The sequence below is a fragment of the Convolutriloba macropyga genome, chromosome 7 (genome assembly GCF_964194025.1).
Source record: "Convolutriloba macropyga chromosome 7, txConMacr16.3, whole genome shotgun sequence".
In the NCBI taxonomy this organism is placed as follows: domain Eukaryota; kingdom Metazoa; phylum Xenacoelomorpha; order Acoela; family Convolutidae; genus Convolutriloba; species Convolutriloba macropyga.
The window spans coordinates 25,399,522-25,417,596 of record NC_134474.1 but is presented as its reverse complement, the minus strand read 5'-3'; the positions used below and the strand labels follow the sequence as shown (position 1 = coordinate 25,417,596).

Here is an 18,075-nt window from a genome sequence, read left to right as displayed (position 1 = left end):
TACAGATTAGCTGAAATTGAAATATTACAAATTGAAAGCAATTTAAATTTTATCTTATAAAACTGAGAAAGAATTATCGAACCTTGCGCATTTTTAAGATAACTCGTTTTTTGAGCTTGCTTCTAACTGATTTGGAAGGCTTTGGCTTGACGCAAAAAGTACTTCATTTTTCTTTTGTTATCTGTTGTCGCGACTCTCGATTAGGCTAAATTAGATTCCTTTCTCGCTTTCATTCCAATTTAACTTAAAATTGAAAAAAAATCGTTGGTCTTTTCTAAATTATGAATTTTTCAACTCCATCAGCAACCACGGAAGATGAGTCGAATTTGTCGTGGAGCGACGTATTTCCCTGCCCGGGTCGAGGTTTGGCGGTGAGTTTTCATAAGAAATGCGGTGAAAAAATCGCGTGTTTCATTGCGTGTTTCTTACATTTTTTGCGGTGAATGCGGAAAATTGCGGCGAATTATTTATTTTCACCGCTTTCTGAGTGTTCTCACAAAAAAGTCGTCCTAACAGGGGTTTGAAACTTTAACCTCCTGCATAACGTCAACGGTTTGTGCCACTGCGCCAACTGTCACTTAATTCTTGGATATTTCTTATGAATTTAAACCAGATTGCGTAAACATTGGAAAGCAAATGCGCTGAATTTTTGTAAGAAATGAGGTGAAATACGGTGAATTTTTTATTCGCCGCATTCACCGCTTGCACCGAATTTCTTACATTAATTTGCCACAAAAGTTGATGCGGTAAATTTTTGTAAGAAATGCGGTGAATTTTGCGGTGAATTTATGTAAGAAATGCGGTGAAATGCGGTGAAATGCGGTGAGTTTGGTTGCTACTGGCATCTTTTGAATTATTTGTGCTTCATAAAAGCGGGTTTCGAATCAAAAATTTACCCATGAGAACGGAACAACTTTTCAAAGGCAAAAGGAAACTAAATATAAGGCTAAAGTTTTTTAAAGAATGCATTTTTTCCTTTATCAAACTAAAACCATCATTGTGACCAAGTTTAACATGGTAGTTAGGCTAAGAGTACAGGCCTGTCTGGACCTCAACCCCGAGGTTCATTAGTGCACCAAAAGTTTAACTTGGTACTCTTGGTACTTTTGATTGCAATAATCTTAACTTCTCACAACACTCTTGCCGGAAGAAGACTTATTAACGTTAATCATTTTTGTAAAGTGGTATTTTGCGACAATAATGGGGTAAAATTTGTTACTTTATGAACAATGAACAGCGAATATGCCTGCAGCTAACACTGCGCATCTGATGAGACACTGCTGTTTGGGATTCTGTCACCATTTTCGCAAATGGATTCCTACGCATGGGATTTCGATACGAAAAGGTCGGCCTCCTTAACATCAATGCAAGTATTTCAACGGCTATAGTATTCCAACAATTTATCATGGTAATGGGCGCAAAGAGAATTATTTATTACCAAAACGCATTGTTATGTATCGTAACATCCTTCAGAGCTGTACATACTTGTGTTTGATAAATAAATTTTCTATCATAAACTGTTCTAATTTGCTTTCTTAAAACCCGAAAGAGTTTTAGTTGATAATTTTTTGTGCAAGTTTTGTCTTGTCGAGCATTCATTTTCAAATAAAAGGAAAACAAAAACTCAGTGCAGTGCTGAAGAAAAAAAATCAATCAGTATGTGACGACAAATGTGATGCATCTTTGATGCCATTCATGGAATATTGCTATTTTTATGTTTGTCATTTTTAAATTCTGTTAATTGGACATCCCGGACCTTGGTTGCAGTGCGTTTCAGCGCTGTACTATCGACTTTCAATAGTAACCATTACTGAACCAGACAAATAAAAGAATAAATACTTTTGCCAGTCTGCCTAGATTCGATTAAGGAACATCCAAGTCTGTCCCTCTTCTTCGCAGCCTCATTTACATTATTGGTGAACATTGCACAGAATGTTTCACATTTCTCTCATTGCCAGACTGTACATACAAAGAACTGACAGACTGAACATAGCAAATTTTGAAAACTCGACCACATGCATCAGTACTTTAAAATGGCAATACAATCAAAAGCTATTCTAGCTCCAACTATACCATATATTTGTACATTTACATCTTCGGGGTGAAATCGGAAACGGAGGTCGGAGGTGGAGGTCGGAGGCGGAGGTAGGAGGAGGCGGAGGTAGATGGAGGCGGTGGTAGGAGGAGGCGGAGTTAGATAAAGGTGGTGGTAGAAGTAGGCGGAGGTAGAAGTAGGCGGAGGTAGAAGGAGGCGGAGGTAGAAGGAGGCGGAATTAGAAGGAGGCGGAGGTAGAAGGAAGCGGAGATCGAAGGAGGCAGAGGAAGAGGGAGGCGGAGGTAGAAGAAGGATGGAGGTCGATGTGCGAGTCGATGTGCGAGAATTATTTATGGTGTAGTAGTAGAAGTAGTAGTAGTAAATTTTCGGGTTTGCCCGTGGGGTTCCAACACAGTATTTATCAGCCTGTTTAAGTTTATATTTCTTCAGTTTCTGAATAGTAGACTCAATGGTCTTTCTGTGTTGTGTTTTTCAGATTTGATTGAAAGTTGTTTTGCCCACGTTGTTCCTGAGTGATTGAGTGAATTGTTGCTGCGATTTGTTAGATTATTTTAAATGGAAGATGTTAAAGTCCTATTTGAATTTCATGAGTTGATCACCACTTGTGATGATGAGTCGCTGTTACTCCTTATTGTGCACCATGAAACTAATTAATGCCACGATTACGTTTAATTGAGAAAAGTTATAACACTAGAGGGGTGAATGGTTTCTTACTGAGAGATTGCTTTCTATGATACTGTCGATGTTATTTTCTGTTATTTCCATAATATCTTTTCTTTGATGTTATCCCCATAAAACAATAGCTCACACGTTTTAGAGGTTTTTTATCTGGTTCTGTTATGTCGTACTAAAGTTTTGTGCGGCGCTTTTCTATCTTTTTCAGATGTATCCCTTTGCTTGCAAGCTAACTAGACTTAATTTGAGCCATCTTGTTCAACTGCCAAACAGCCGACTGGGCCTACTGTCCTCCAACTGAAGGTCGGCGGAGTTCGTTGGCGGAGGAGGTCGGCCAACAACACGTTCAAGTGGCTAATTCAATTTGAGAAATCACCTGAAGGGGAAAGAGCGAAGCATCGAGTTCAAAGAGCGCACATTACCAAATTCATTCAAACTAAAACTTTCAAACTCTGTGAATCTGTTCATTTCCATTGTGTTTCTGTTCATTTTTATAAATTACATGTTTTTGGGAATTCATTTCTTAATTCATTTGTCAATTCAAAACCGCCTTTTCATGAGGTCATTTCCAAAGAAGTAGCGAGTAGCGCGTATAAATAGCATTGAGTATAGCGCGTATAAATAGCATTGAGTAGCGTTAATGAATAGCTTTGAGTAGTTGATTTACTTGTATCTGTCGATGCCTGCCTGAGTCATAATATACAGAAAGAATGATGCACACGCTGCATAATATACAGATTAGGAACGCGAGTAAAACATCCTGCGCATATAATTACCCGCTTAAAAAGCATAATGCACAGATAATTACCCGCTTAAAAGACATAATGCGCAGATAATTGGCCGTAAAATAATCATGCTGGGCATATGAATAACCGAGAAAAGATTTTTTTGTCCTGCAATTTATAATGAAAATTCTAATATATGCCATGAACAGTTAACTTGGAAGAAGAAAAAACATGATGGAGTTTAAAAGATTCAGTAGTGATTTAAACTTGAAAGTAGGTCCGGGATGCTTCTTACTTTTGAATGAACTAAAATTACTTTTAAAATGCAAGACTATTTATAAAAACCCTTTAATCGAACCCTCTCTCCCTCGAAGCACCTTTATTTCATTACACAATCTCCCGTCCCCCTACCGATCAATTGAGATGTAGTGTCAGGATAAGACTTTTCAGGTCGTATCGTGCAAGATTGTGATGTATTAATGCAGTACAAGTGCAACAGTATCCACTTATTTAATTGCAGCTATGGCCATGGACAGAGTACTTGCAATCAAGACACCAATATGGCATTGCAATAATTCCTCTAAGGATCGTCATCTCACTGCTTTCTCTGTTTAATTTTACGTTAACTCTACTCCATTCCAAAATGTCAAATATTTTTTTCTGAAATACTGAAAACCAGTTCATAATGAAAATCAATTTTTGTAAACTCAATTTAAAGATTTATACTAATCGTATAGAAAAATTATAACGAATTTGATTTTTTTACGTTTCATGCTTTGTTGCGGATGCAACTTCAAGAAGGCTAAATATGGAAGTTAAGATGATTTGCCGCAAAAAACTTGACTTTATGTCCCACATTGCTAACTGTCAGTTACCAAAAAAACATGGAAACAAAAAATCTGAATTTGACTTTTTCAATGCTAGAAATATGTTTTCACTACATATTAATGGTAGCTAACCGACATTCAACCTTCTGATGTTACAATTACAGACGCTAACGATTACTTGGTTGTGACAAGAGCAGACAACGATCTCCTGCATGGATTTTTTACTGGAATCAGATGTCACCAAGAACAATTTTTTTTGGAAGTTGGGTTTCAGACGTCACCCCTACAAGAGGTTCTAGTTTTTTTACTGGTTTCAGACGTCACCAGCAGAAGTCCGCCCGAGGTCTCAGACGCCACCTCTGATGTCCTGTTCCCCGGTTAGATCGAGCCAAAAATCTCTAATTTTTTCGACAAAAAGCCACCAAAAAATTGAAATTTGTCCCCCAAAAACCTGTTTTCTGCTACTATAACACCTCGATTGATAAACTTTGACAAGTTTTATTTTTGTAATAGCAAGTAAAAGCAATTTAACTACTTTGAATGAAAAATTTGGTGAGAAAAATGCCAAAAGTCAGAAAAACGGTCGCAAACTCAGAAAAATCAAAAAATCCTTTTTGATTTTCTGATTGCATATTCTAAGGAAATACCGAAAAAGCCTTCAAACTATTTTTTTGAGCTAGTTTTCAAATAGCGAGAAGGCCATTCTAGTCGATATGTCATACTGGAGTCTTAGAAACAAGAAATGTTAGGAAATTTTTTCTGAAATCAGAAAAAATCAAAAACCCATTTTGATTTTCTGGCCCCATATCTTATTGATTCACAAAATAAGCTCTTAAACTATCTTTTTAAGTTAGTTTTGCAGTAGCCAGAAAGCTATTTTGGTCGATATAGTATACTAAGTCGTCAAAAACGAGAATTGTCAGAAAATTTTTTCTGAAATCAGAAAAATCAAAAAACCCATTTTGATTTTCTGACCCCATATCTTATTGATTCACAAAATAAACATTTAAACTATCTTTGTGAGTTAGTTTGCAGTAGCCAGAAAGCTATTTTGGTCGATTTAGTATACTGAGTCATCAAAAACGAGAATTGTCAGAAAATTTTTTCTGAAATCAGAAAAATCAAAAAACCCATTTTGATTTTCTGACCCCATATCTTATTGATTCACAAAATAAACCTTTAAACTATCTTTGTGAGTTAGTTTTGCAGTAGCCAGAAAGCTATTTTGGTCGATTTAGTATACTGAGTCATCAAACACGAATAATGTCAGAAAATTTTTTCTGAAATCAAAAAAAAATCAAAAAAACCCATTTCAATTTTCTGACCCCCATACCCTATTAACTCACAAAATACGCTCTTCAACTATCTTTTTGAGTTAATTTTGCAGTAGCCAGAAAGTTGTTTAAGTCGATACAGTAAACTGTGATCTCAAAAACAAGAAAGATCAGGAATTTTTTAAAATTTTTTCTGAAGCCAGAAAAATAAAAAAAAACTCCTTTTGATTTCCTGACCTTATATCCTGTCTATTTGCAGCTTGAACTCTTATGCTAGCCCTGTGAGTTAATTTTTCACTGGAGAGAAAGCTATTTAGGTCAATACATCGAATTGTGATCTCAATAACGCGAATTGCCAAAAAACTTTTTTGAAATCAGAAAAAAAAATTCAGAAAAAAAAGTTTATTTTTCTGACTAAACATCGCCTTGAAAGCAAACCAAGCTGTCAAACTAGCCCTTTGACTTACCGTGCAATTGCCGAAAATTGATTTTTAGTAGATATATGAGTCGGCCTCAGAAAAAAAAGAGAAGTTAAAAAGGCCTTTCGAAAAAAGAAAAGAAAAACGGTTTCGATTTTTTCGGACTGCACAAAAAAAACCTAAATTGTGAATCAAACAGTCTAACTCATTTTTTGAGTAAGATTTTGAAATTGTCTCAAAATTTTTTTTTTCGAATATATTATATCCGGAGTCTGGAATCAATAAGAGTTACAGAAAAAAGTTCGAAACAAGTTTCTTTAAAAATAGAAAACACTTATCACAAAATCCCAAGAACACCTCCGATAAAGAAAGCAAAACACATCACAAGCGTCACCGAGAAGAAGTCCCTATTCCCCTGCTGGTCTCAGTAGTCACCAATAAGAAGAACAAATTTTGCACGGTTCCAGTAGTTACCGAGAAGAAATCGATAATTTTTAATGGTTTCAGAAGTCACCATTGAGAAATGAGAAGCCTTTTCTTTTTGGTATCAGTAGTCACAATATTTAGAAGATTTCAATTATTTCAAGAAGAGCAAAAAATCTTTCAAGAACCTCAAGCAGTTCTACACAGTAAAATCTTTAGTGGGTTTTCCTAAATCAACACAGAGACGACTCAACAACCAACGTTTTTTCTTGTAACCCTCGTTGCCTAGTCGCTCCGCAAAAAAAAAAGAAAAAAAAATTATATATTTTTTCAGCAACCTCCTTTTGGGCTTCTCGTAAAAGTAAAACAGTAGAATTAATTGGTTTTGGCTTACATTCAGGGAGAAAGCACAAACTAAAGTTCACAGTCATTGTACGAAGAAAAAGAACAATTTGAAAACAAAAAAGAAAATCTATTCGTAGCAGTTATTTGGTCCTGTGAAAAAAAAAAGACGATAAACATTTGAACGAGTTTTTTTTTGTTTTTTTTAGCAAATCAAATCTACTATAGCTAGCACCTCCACAACCTTAGGATTCTTGTTTTTGAAAATATTTGCGTCGCTGAACTTTTATAGGAAATTTTTGGCTGATTAGCCAAATTAGATTTTGACATCAAAAGTTCGTCGCAACGGTTTTTAGCCGTTTTCATTTTAACCTGAAAGACAAACATAACAACAACAACAACAACAACAACAGAGATCAAAGATGTCGCAAAGGAACAACGACGAGTGTCAGTTTGCAGTGAACATGTTTAAATCAACGGAAAGTTCTTTGAAAAGCCAGCTTGATTTGTTGCAGAAGGCAATAGACGATAGAAAGAGCTTCCGATCATTAAATCTACTGATAAGCAGAGCCAAATCACTGCAAACAGAATTGGACAAGAAGACAGAAGCAGTGTTTCGGGCGAAGCCTCACCAGAGTACAGCAACTTCGATTCTCGACAGACAGAAAGCCTTAACAACCAGACTGCAGCAATCCGAACTGGAAGTTGACACGTTGGACGATGATGGTCTATTAAGCCAGTCTTCAACAAGATTTCTCGATGACGTCACAATTCCTTCTCGCCCAAGCAGCCGACGACTGAATTCAGAACGATCAACCCCAACACGCAATGTTATCATTGAAGAAACATTTGTCGAGCAAGCAGCCAGTTCACAACCGAACGACACACCAGTCTTCATTAATCCACCGCCCATTCCTCCAAGACCAGTCAAGCCATCACTATTCCTGAACAACCAGCAAATCCAGGATCCTCTTATTAGCCATTTGATAAATCAACAACAAAATTTCCATCAACAGAACAGAAACCAGTTTGTTGACTCCAACTCAACACATCATGCTAGTCATTATCATCCAACGGCATCAAACACCCTAGAACAACCCTATGCTAATCATCAGCAAGAAACCTTAACTTTGCCGCCTCTCAACATGTCAAACTTGGATCATCAGTTGAACCAAGAATCCAATTTCCTAACGGCAAAGGATTTAGAATTCAGCGGTTCTCAATCCAATCAAAAGCAGTTTGTTAACCGTTTCAGTTTATCTTTGACTCCTGAAAGTCAGAGAGGCTTCCGAAACGTCAACGTACCTTGTCTAACCCTTCAAGATGAAGGTGGAAACCCATTCCTTGGCAGAGCAATTATTGACAAGCCTCTTAATCATGGACCTGAATACGTGACAATAGATCAAAACCCTCACTCATCTAAACAAAACTACGTTCAGCCTATGCATTATTGTTTCACAAACAATCTACAACCAACAACAGCTGCAAACGTAGTTTCGGATGTCCAGAGCTATTGTTTTTCAAAAGAACAAGATGTTCAACTCAAACCTCAAAAGCCTGAAAACAGTTTTGTGCAACGTGTCAGTTCTTTCAACATCGGTCCCAATGATCCTGTAAAAAACACAACCTTGACAAACAGCTTCCCAATTCAGGGTTCAGCAGTTCAAAGGCCTCCTGTTTACCCATATACTACCCCAGCGCAAGCAAACATCCAGTCAGTGCAGAGCGATCTACAACTTCTTACAACGCATCCCACAACCTCTCAAGAAGCGAACAAACCAGTCCATAGCTTCAATCTGGCTACTCAAACCAGTATGGTGGATATTGGTCAGAACAACACAAACGCTTATTTATCATATCCTTTACCCATTAAGAACATGGCAGCTGAACCCGCTGTAAATCAAAGTCATTCAAACGACGAAATTTCGCAGTTGCGACCTCCCCCTCTACCTAATCTTTATCCAACTAACCTCTTGCCAACTTCAAGCGTAAGGCAGCATCAGGCTCCAGTGTTTGCTACAGCTGGACAATTTATCCCCTCAATGACCAATAGTGAACTTCAGCCAACATCTGTCGACCTAAAATGCTCGATCAAATTGCCGCCATTAAAATTGCAAAATTTTAATGGTAACCCCATGCACTATCACGAGTGGATAAATAATTTTTTTCTCAATGGTTCACAATAACATTTCAATTACTGACACACACAGAATAACCTACCTACAGAATTCAGTGTCGGGTAAGGCAAAGGATCTGATACATGCTTACTCTTGTGATCCATCCTATTATAATACCCTTCAGTTGTTGTCAACGCTTTTATCAAACAATTAGAGAGCTGGAAATGTAACAGTTCTTGCAAGCAATCCTTCATAGCATTCTCCTCATTTCTAAAGAGACTTGTCCAGGCTTTTCAGAACCTAGGTTTTCAAGCCGACCTTCAATCGTCTACTTTATTGAGGAAAGCGAAGGAAAAAATTCCCCACAACTTGCTTCTTAAATGGACTGAATACACCCTGACAGAGAATGTTACAACAACTACCCTTTTTGAGTTTCAAAAATGGCTTGATGTTCAAGCAAGGGTTTATGACAAAGTAAACCAGGAAAATAGAACCAGTACCTTCACTCACAACAAAAACGGTAATTATCCTGCTGTGACAGCACAACAATTGGTTCAAGAACAGTTTGAGCAAGCAACTGCAAGACAGTCTCAAAGGAACGATTTAGATCATGGAAAAGTTAATCACAACGGCTCGAAAAATGAGCAACAGTTTGCAAACAAGCACACAAATTGTGTTCAATGTCACAAACCGCATTTTGTTGCAACTTGTTCAGACTACCATAAATTGTCCCCGGAATGTCGATTTCAAACTATCCAGAAAAATAGCTTGTGTACGAACTGTTTAAGTAATCAACATCGCAGAGACACTTGTCCCTCCTCGAAGCGTTGTCAAGTGTGTAATGGTTTTCACCATACAACACTACATAATCCAGCTAAACAATTCAGCAGAACACATGCCGCTTTTACTACCAGCAACGTCCAACAGCAAACTAAAACCTCAGGTCAACAAAATTGGTCATCGAAAGACGACAACAACTTACAAACGCAAAAAGGTATTGAAGCAACTCAGAATAAAATAACACAATTCAAACCCAAAAGCAATCTCAGGTACGGAAAAAATTTTGGAAATATTAATAACCAACAGTCATCGAAACGTGCGAATTTGAATGGACGTTCTACCAGCCAAAATTTCAATGTCAACCAAGTATCCAGTACACCGAAATATTGGTTTGAGCAGTTACAGCTGCTGCCAGTATCCTTTATCAAAGAAGATAAAGTGTTCGACACGTATGCTCTCATTGACCCCGGCAGTCAGTTTACGTTTTTATTAGATGCTGTTTCTGACTACCTGGAACTCCCACGCGAATATCAATCTTCAACTACTGTTCAATATCTAAGCGTTGATTACGAAATGCCCCTATCAAAAAAAGCAACCAATAACAGTTTGCCCTTTCAATCAGTTTGATGAAAAGTTCCCAATATCCAGAGCCTACAGCACCCCTACATTAAACGTTAATGCAGCCAATGTCACTGAGCTAAACTATGTTTGCGATGCATTCAATGAACTTCGACACATATATTTCCCAGACATTGCCGAAGGTAAGATTGGAGCACTCCTTGGTGTCAATGCTTTTGCCTTTACGCATCCTACTGAAGTAAATCAAGGCACCGAAATCCGCCCCTTCGGAGTAAAGACAAAGCTTGGATGGACACTTGCAGGAGAGTACCTGAACACACTAGGAAACCGCTCTTCAAAATCTTCTAATAAATCGAAAGTATTTGTATACCATGTCTGTCGGAAAAGTCCAGAACAAACCTTGGACAATTTGATACAAGAATTTTGGTCAATAGAGAACGATGGTACCAGAAAAGAAGATAATACTATCACTGAAGATGAAAAGTCTGCCATTCGAATACTTGAGAGTACTATCAACCACACAGGGGAAAGGTATGAAATACGTCTTCCATGGAAAGTACCTGCCAATCTTCAAAATAACTATTTTTCTGCCCTCAATCAGCTAAACAGTTTGAACAAACGACTTAATAATAATCCAAAACTAAATGATATGTACCAACAAACTCTTGTCACAGATCTCGAGAAAAATTACGTCAAGCCAGTGGAAATGACAGATCCACCCCCTGAGAAAATATGGTACTTGCCGCATCACCCTGTTCAAAGCGCAAACAAACCAAACAAAGTGCGTCGTGTCGCCAATGCAGCGTCAAAATTCAAAGGCGAGTCACTAAATTCCAATCTTCTAACAGGACCAGACCTCTTAAACAGTCTAATAGGAATTTTAGTCAGATTTCGTGAAAAACATATTGCTATTTTGGCAGACATTGAAGGAATGTTTATGCAAATCGGCATCCGAAATGAAGATCAATCTGCACTACGTTTCCTATGGTCTATTGACAATGATGTGCGACAGTTTCAATTCACTAGATTGATTTTTGGTGCAACTTGCTCACCATCTTGTGCAATTTTTGTCTTAAACAGATGCGCAGAGGACAAGGTCGAGACATATCCAAAAGCACACAGCGCTATAAAGTCTTATTTTTATATGGATGACTACATCCAGTCCTTCGACTCTCCTGAAAATGCCAACGCGACTGCATTTGAAGTGAAGAACTGCCTGAGAGCCGGTGGTTTCCGCCTCACAAAATTCCTGTCAAACCATCAACAGGCTCTTCAGTGTATTGCTCCAGAAGACCTCGAGGAGCCCAAGAGTGAAACAAGAGTCCTCGGACAAAAATGGAACCTTGAAAAAGATACCTTTTTCATGAAATCCCTGGGAGAATTCCCTAAAGAAGCTGAACAATACACTCAACGAAAACTTTTCAGTCTGGTGTCATCGATTTTTGACCCAATTGGTTTTCTTGGCCCAATGACAATAAAGTCCAAAATTCTTCTTCAGCAGCTTTGGAAGTTAGGTAGAAAATGGGACGAGCCACTCCCAATTGAACTTCTACATCCCTTACAAAAGCTCCTCAACAGTTATCACTCTATGCCTCAACTTGAAATTCCACGACAGATGACAACACAGAATCTACTGGAGACAGAGAACCAGTTGCATGTTTTTGTTGATGCATCGATTGTTGCAACGTGTGCTGTTGTCTACCTCAGGAGCTTGAATAAGACCAGCAACGAAGTACAAACTGCATTCGTGATCGGGAAATGCAAAGTAGCGCCCGTAAAACTGTTGAGCGTTCCAAAGTTGGAACTAGAGGCATCTGTCACAGGTGTTCCACTCCTGAATTTTGTTAGACACGAACTCTCTGTTGAAATCAGCAATGTTTTTTATTGGACGGATAGTCAAGTTGTCCTTGACTGGATTGGTTCCCCCAAGAAGCAACCAGTTTTTGTTGCTAATCGCATTGCAGAAATAAAAGTAAAAAGCAAACCTGACAATTGGAATCATATTGCGACAAACTTAAACCCAGCTGATCATGGTACTCGTGGTTTAGAACCCAAGGAAATTGAAGCAAAATGGTTTAAGCCACCAGATTTTCTCTCCACAAATGATGTCTTTTGTAGACCTACAAAGCAAATGCCAATTTGTGCTGCAACAACACGATCTGCCTTAGGAACCAAGAAACCAGTACTCGACCCTAAACAGTTTTCAACATGGACAAAGATTTTGCTAACGATAGCTACTGTTTCCAATCTGATCTACAGAGCGAAAAAACAGCGTGGCAATCACCATCAAAACACTGTTGAAGACATTGAATTATCAAAATCTTACTTGATACAAATGTCGCAAGTCAATAGCTTCCCAACCGTCATCGAGTTGCTAAAAAGTAGCCGTAAACTGGACCCGAAATTCAAACACAGGTCGTTAAACCCAATGCTTGATAAGAACGGTATATTACGCGTCTGTGGAAGGCTAATTTTTGCTCCCAGTGAACTCGAGTTGGCCAAGCGGCCAATACTACCTCATGCAAAAGATCACATTTGTCGTTTATACCTCGAACATGCCCATCGCATCTGTGTGCATCAGGGAACAGAAGCCACTAAGGCTTTTGTACAGCAAAGGTACTACGTAATTGGTCTCCGCAGAACACTGCAGAGCATTAGATACAAATGCTCCCTCTGTCGACATTTCGAACCGCAAAGCATTGAGACTTTTATGGCACCGCTACCTGATTGCCGCTTCCCGACTGAAAACAAACAATTTACATTTGCCAACTGCAGATTAGACTTTTTCGGCCCATTTTTCATTGAGGAAGGAAAAGATAAGCTTCAGAAACACTACGCCTTCATCTTTACTTGTCTGGTAACGCGAGCTGTCCACTTGGAAACCTGTCCAGATTTGAATACAGACACTTTTCTGAACGCCTACCGCCACTTCACTTCGCGAAGATGTCATCCCGCTGATTTGTACAGTGACAACGGTAAGACTTTTGTAGGTGCCAAAGAAGAACTCAAAAGTTGTCTGACTGATCTCGACAAGGATAAAATTCACAAAGCACTTGCAGCACAGAACACCAAGTGGCACTTCAACCCACCTTATTGCCCTCATTTTGGCGGCGCTTGGGAGCGGCTGATCCAGAGTGTCAAGCGGACGCTCCTGATCATTCTAGGGTCAAGAAAGTTTACTTTTGACGTTTTCCACACAATCATGGTTGAAGCAGAAGCTATGATGAACTCCAGACCACTTACAAACGTGTCGGACGCCATGGAAAACGAAGAACCATTGACGCCAAACCATTTTCTACTTCAGCGTCCTTACAACTCTCTTCCCCCTGGTTTCTTCCCGTCAACCAAGCCAGCGAACATGAAGTCTTGGAAGAGTGTTCAACAATTCCTCAACCACATCTGGAGGAGACTGGTCCGGGAATACCTACCGACCTTGATAAAGCGACCAAAATGGACCGAAAACGCCGGGAATTCACTCAAAGTCAACGATGTGGTGTGGATCCTGAAAGACTTCACCCCACGTGGTATTTGGCCTCTGGGAAGAGTAGAAGAAGTGTTCCCTGGACGAGATGGTAACAACAGAGTAGTTAAAGTGAAAACGGCTTCTGGCACCTTCGTCCGCCCCGTGTCCGGTCTCGCCCGTGTTTTCGCTGATTAGCCTTTTTGTTGATATTTTTTGCGCTCCGGTTTTAGGCAAAGGGGGTTGCATATAGTTTTATTCAATTTAATTTGGGTTTATGGATTCTAACTGGAATTGGAAACATATTTAGTTGGTGGATTTATTCGTGTTTTACCCTCTTATTCCTGTTGCCCCCGTGGAGCATGTTGCGGATGCAACTTCAAGAAGGCTAAATATGGAAGTTAAGATGATTTGCCGCAAACAACTTGACTTCATGTCCCACATTGCTAACTGTCAGTTACCAAAAAAACATGGAAACAAAACATCTGAATTTGACTTTTTCAATGCTAGAAATATGTTTTCACTACATGCTTACTTGATTACTTTTGCCGATATCTAACTTTTAAAGGGAAAAATGATTTTTAAATTTGCAAATAGAATTTCTAGAGCAGAGAAATCAAACGCTTGCAAAAAGAAAATGTGCAGCAAAATTGCTACAGTCGTTGTTCTTTTCTGTTTTGCATTTGCGGGTCCGGGTGTGTATTTCTTGGTACTAGACAACTCCAGAACTTGTATTCTATCTGGAAAAGACTACCCAGTTTTTCTGGCATTATACAGTACAATTGCATCACTTCTACTATATTGCTGTTTGAACTTCTTCACTCTGGATTTCGCCAACATTGTATTTGCACTTTTACTTTTGAATCGAAAACGCAATACGAATGAAATTAGTCGTAGCGATACGTCGAAACGTGAGCTTGAAAAAATTTTAAACCGGAGCTAGGCAGAACTGAACTATGTTGTGATGTTGATGGTTCTGACGTTGTCATTTCTAATCCTTTGCCTAACTGCCGTTTTGTGTCGGGTTGCTGCTTCGCTCATCTCACTATCTGAAAGTTATCAAGATCCGGATTTGGTTAAAAATTGTATTTATTTGGTGAACATACGTTCAAACCAAATCAGACCATCCAGAAGCGCAATGCTTTTGAAGGGAGGCCTGTACTCTATTATTCCCCACATCTCAGACTGTTCTTTTAGTGAGCATGAATACTCTTTTTTTGGTGACTATGGCCACTTTTTTTTGCGTCTGAAACTTTCACGTGGTACCATCATTGCAGCCAACATTGGTCAGGCTATGGTCAACCTGGAGCTATGGTTAAGTAAGAGCTCATCCTTACACAGACAGCCTCACGGAGGCAGGGGATTGATCTCTCAATCATTGGCGTGTGAATCACACACCTTACCTCTCGGCCATCACGCCACAACACACCTTACCTCTCGGCCATCACGCCACTCTCGGCCATCACGCCATTTGGTTGTGTTTTTGGAAAATGTAAACCCGTTTTTTCTCGTGACCACCAGCTCTAGAAACTTCGTATTCTAGTACATGGGCGGCAAAACTTCCAAAAAAGAATTATGCAATGCACTAAAGGCAACATTTGGAAAATACTAATTGTTCCCTACGTTGAAATAAAATTGTATATCCATAATAGCCATAGTAAAAATTTTTTGGATAAACATCTTGTGTAAAAATTTTTGCAGTTCAATCACGACAGGCCACTCAAAAGGTGTCACTGACATGACTTTTTTGTCGAAAATGAACGGAAGTGACTTTCGACAAGAGCCTCACAACACAAAATACAATCATGCAAAACACTCGCAATCGAAGGAAACTAATTTATTTAATCTAAATCAAAATAACAAACAACATTTTTTAATAGCACTTTCGAACGATAACCCCCACCCAAATTAAGATGTTTTGATAATAGATTTTGACGCCCAACCACATCAGGCAACGAATTCAACCCCTGAAAAAAGCTAAGTATTGCTCTAAAAAATTGATTGAAATGGGAAACAATTGATCTGCACCATGAGGTTTTTTGATGTTTCAGTATCCAAAGATCTAGAAATTTTACAAAAACAGTCCAAATGTAACAGCAAGAGGGTTCGCAAAACATCACAACAGACTGAAAGCAGATTCAAAAGACCAAAAGACAGTCTTTAAAAATTTAACTTATTATTTACCCGCGCGCTCTGTTTTTGGTTTTTGGGGTTTTACCCGCCCCAAATCCCCCCAGGTTGGTTGCCTTACCAACCCCCCCGCGCTTTCTTTGCTTTCGGTTTTTGGGGTTTTACCCGCCCCAAATCCCTCCAGGTTGGTTGCCTTCCCAACCCCCGCGCTTTCTTTGCTTTCGGTTTTTGGGGTTTTACCCGCCCCAAATCCCCCCAGGTTGGTTGCCTTACCAACCCCCCCGCGCTTTCTTTGCTTTCGGTTTTTGGGGCTTTACCCGCCCCAAATCCCCCAGGTTGGTTGCCTTCCCAACCCCCCCCCCCCCCCCCGCGCTTTCTTTGCATTCGGTTTTTGGGGTTTTACCCGCCCCAAATCCCCCCAGGTTGGTTGCCTCCCCAACCCCCCGCGCTTTCTTTGCTTTCTGTTTTTGGGGTTTTACCCGCTCCAAATCCCCCCAGGTTGGTTGCCTTCCCAACCCCCCGCGCTTTCTTTGCTTCCGGTTTTTGGGGTTTTACCCGACCCAAATCCCCCCAGGTTGGTTGCCTCCCCAAACCCCCGCGCTTTCTTTGCTTTCAGTTTTGGGGTTTTACCCGCCCCAAATCCCCCCAGGTTGGTTGCCTTCCCAACCCCCCGCGCTTTCTTTGCTTTCGATTTTTGGGGTTTTACCCGCCCCAAATCCCCCCAGGTTGGATGCCTTCCCAACCCCCCGTGCTTTCTTTGCTTTCGGTTTTTGGGGTTTTTACCCACCCCAAACCCCACAGGTTGGTTGCCTTCCCAACCCCACGCTCTTCTTTTGCTTTCCAGTTTTGGGGTTTTATCCACCCCAGACTCCCCGGTCTCTTTTCTTCCATACCACTCACGCTATCTTTGCTTTTCGTCTACTACCCAGCTTGAATACTATCTCAACATTTCTGCATTTCACTTATAGGTGTGGACCTATTGGTAAAAACTCTTACAGGCAGATGGCAAGTATCCAGCAACAGAGTTACCGGTAATTAGAACTTAGGTATAAGTTTGTACAAGTTGCAGCAGTTAGATAGCAGGTATTAGGTAGGTAAAATTCGGGAGCTTCTAGGTAGGTAAGTCTGGTATAAGATTGCAGGTAGGTATAGGTAGGTAAAAATTGCAGCAGGTAGGTAGCAGGTATTAGGTAGGTAAAATTTGGGAGCTTCTAAGTAGGTAAGTTTGGTATAAGTTTGCAGGTAGGTAGCAAGTGTTAGTTAGTTGGATTATCAACAATCTTTAATTAGACTTAATTTGTATAAGTTTCAGCAGTTAGGTAGCAGGTAACAGGTAGGCATTTAACAGGTAGGTAACTGGTATATGTAGAAAGACCCAGATAGCGCTGGTAAGTAGCCCTTTAAAAACATTTGTACAAGATAATTGTCAAGCAGTAAGTAATTTGAAGTTAAAATTGTTTTTGCTTATCTGGTGGGAGTTGCATAAACCAAAAACCAAAAACTTTTCTCCAGCAAAGTAAAGAAAACAGTCTACGTTTAGTCATGGTAGACACTCGGTCAACAGCTAACTCCGAGAGCGACAAGAGAGAAACAACTATCTTGGGAAATCTTTACCAATGTTCCAGTGCTCCAACAGAGAGCCTCTCTGAAGAAAAGCCAGAAACACTTCAAAAACAGAAGATGCTCGAATCTTCCAAAAATATGATAACGGACGATATACATTATCACCCTGACTACCTAAACTCCTCGATTGATGAATCAGAAGATGTTGACATACTACAGGAAACAGTTGAAGAGATAAAAGAGAAGCAGCGAAAACTTGAAACCGTAGTGTCTCAATTAATAATCCTGATTGATCCATCAGAACAGAGCAATTGTTCTCGCGAACATAGTCGTCTTAAGATAGAAGTTAAAAAGTGTATCGATAATTTCAAAAAATACGTCAAGGGGAAGTCACAGATGAATACTGGAGAGGACTTCAGTCTCAGTGTTGGTGCCATCAAAAGACCGAATTGTCCGCCGGACAGCTCTAATTTCCAATTTTCTAACCCAGTTCAACCTGGTCTTGATATCAGCAATCAGGAGCAATATGCAGTTAGTTCATCAGCGCCCGCTGTGAACAGCAATGTTAGTTTTTCTGCACCCAGCAGCTTACTATTTGATGCTAACGCCGCTCCATCGTCATTGCTTAACTCACATTCCTTCAATTGGCCCAGTCAGAGTATTTTTCCTGAAACAAATCGTAACGCATCCAGCAATAACTTCGAT

At 39.5% G+C, this 18,075-nt stretch overlaps 2 protein-coding genes across 3 annotated transcripts in view; one reads left to right on the top strand and one right to left on the bottom strand.

Annotated features, from left to right (window-relative positions):
- Window positions 1-18,075, bottom strand: part of LOC142342723 (uncharacterized) — a 467,707-nt gene that overhangs the window by 378,750 nt on the left and 70,882 nt on the right. The gene's annotated exons all lie outside the window — the stretch shown is intronic.
- LOC142342992 (uncharacterized) lies at window positions 12,553-13,875 on the top strand. Its single transcript, XM_075394674.1, has one exon. It carries the CDS (start codon window positions 12,553-12,555, stop codon window positions 13,873-13,875), a length of 1,323 nt encoding a protein of 440 aa, XP_075250789.1.

Coding starts and splice junctions, on each gene's coding strand:
- LOC142342992 (XM_075394674.1), top strand. CDS start 12,553: ATGTCGCAAGTCAATAGCTTCCCAACCGTCATCGAGTTGCTAAAAAGT.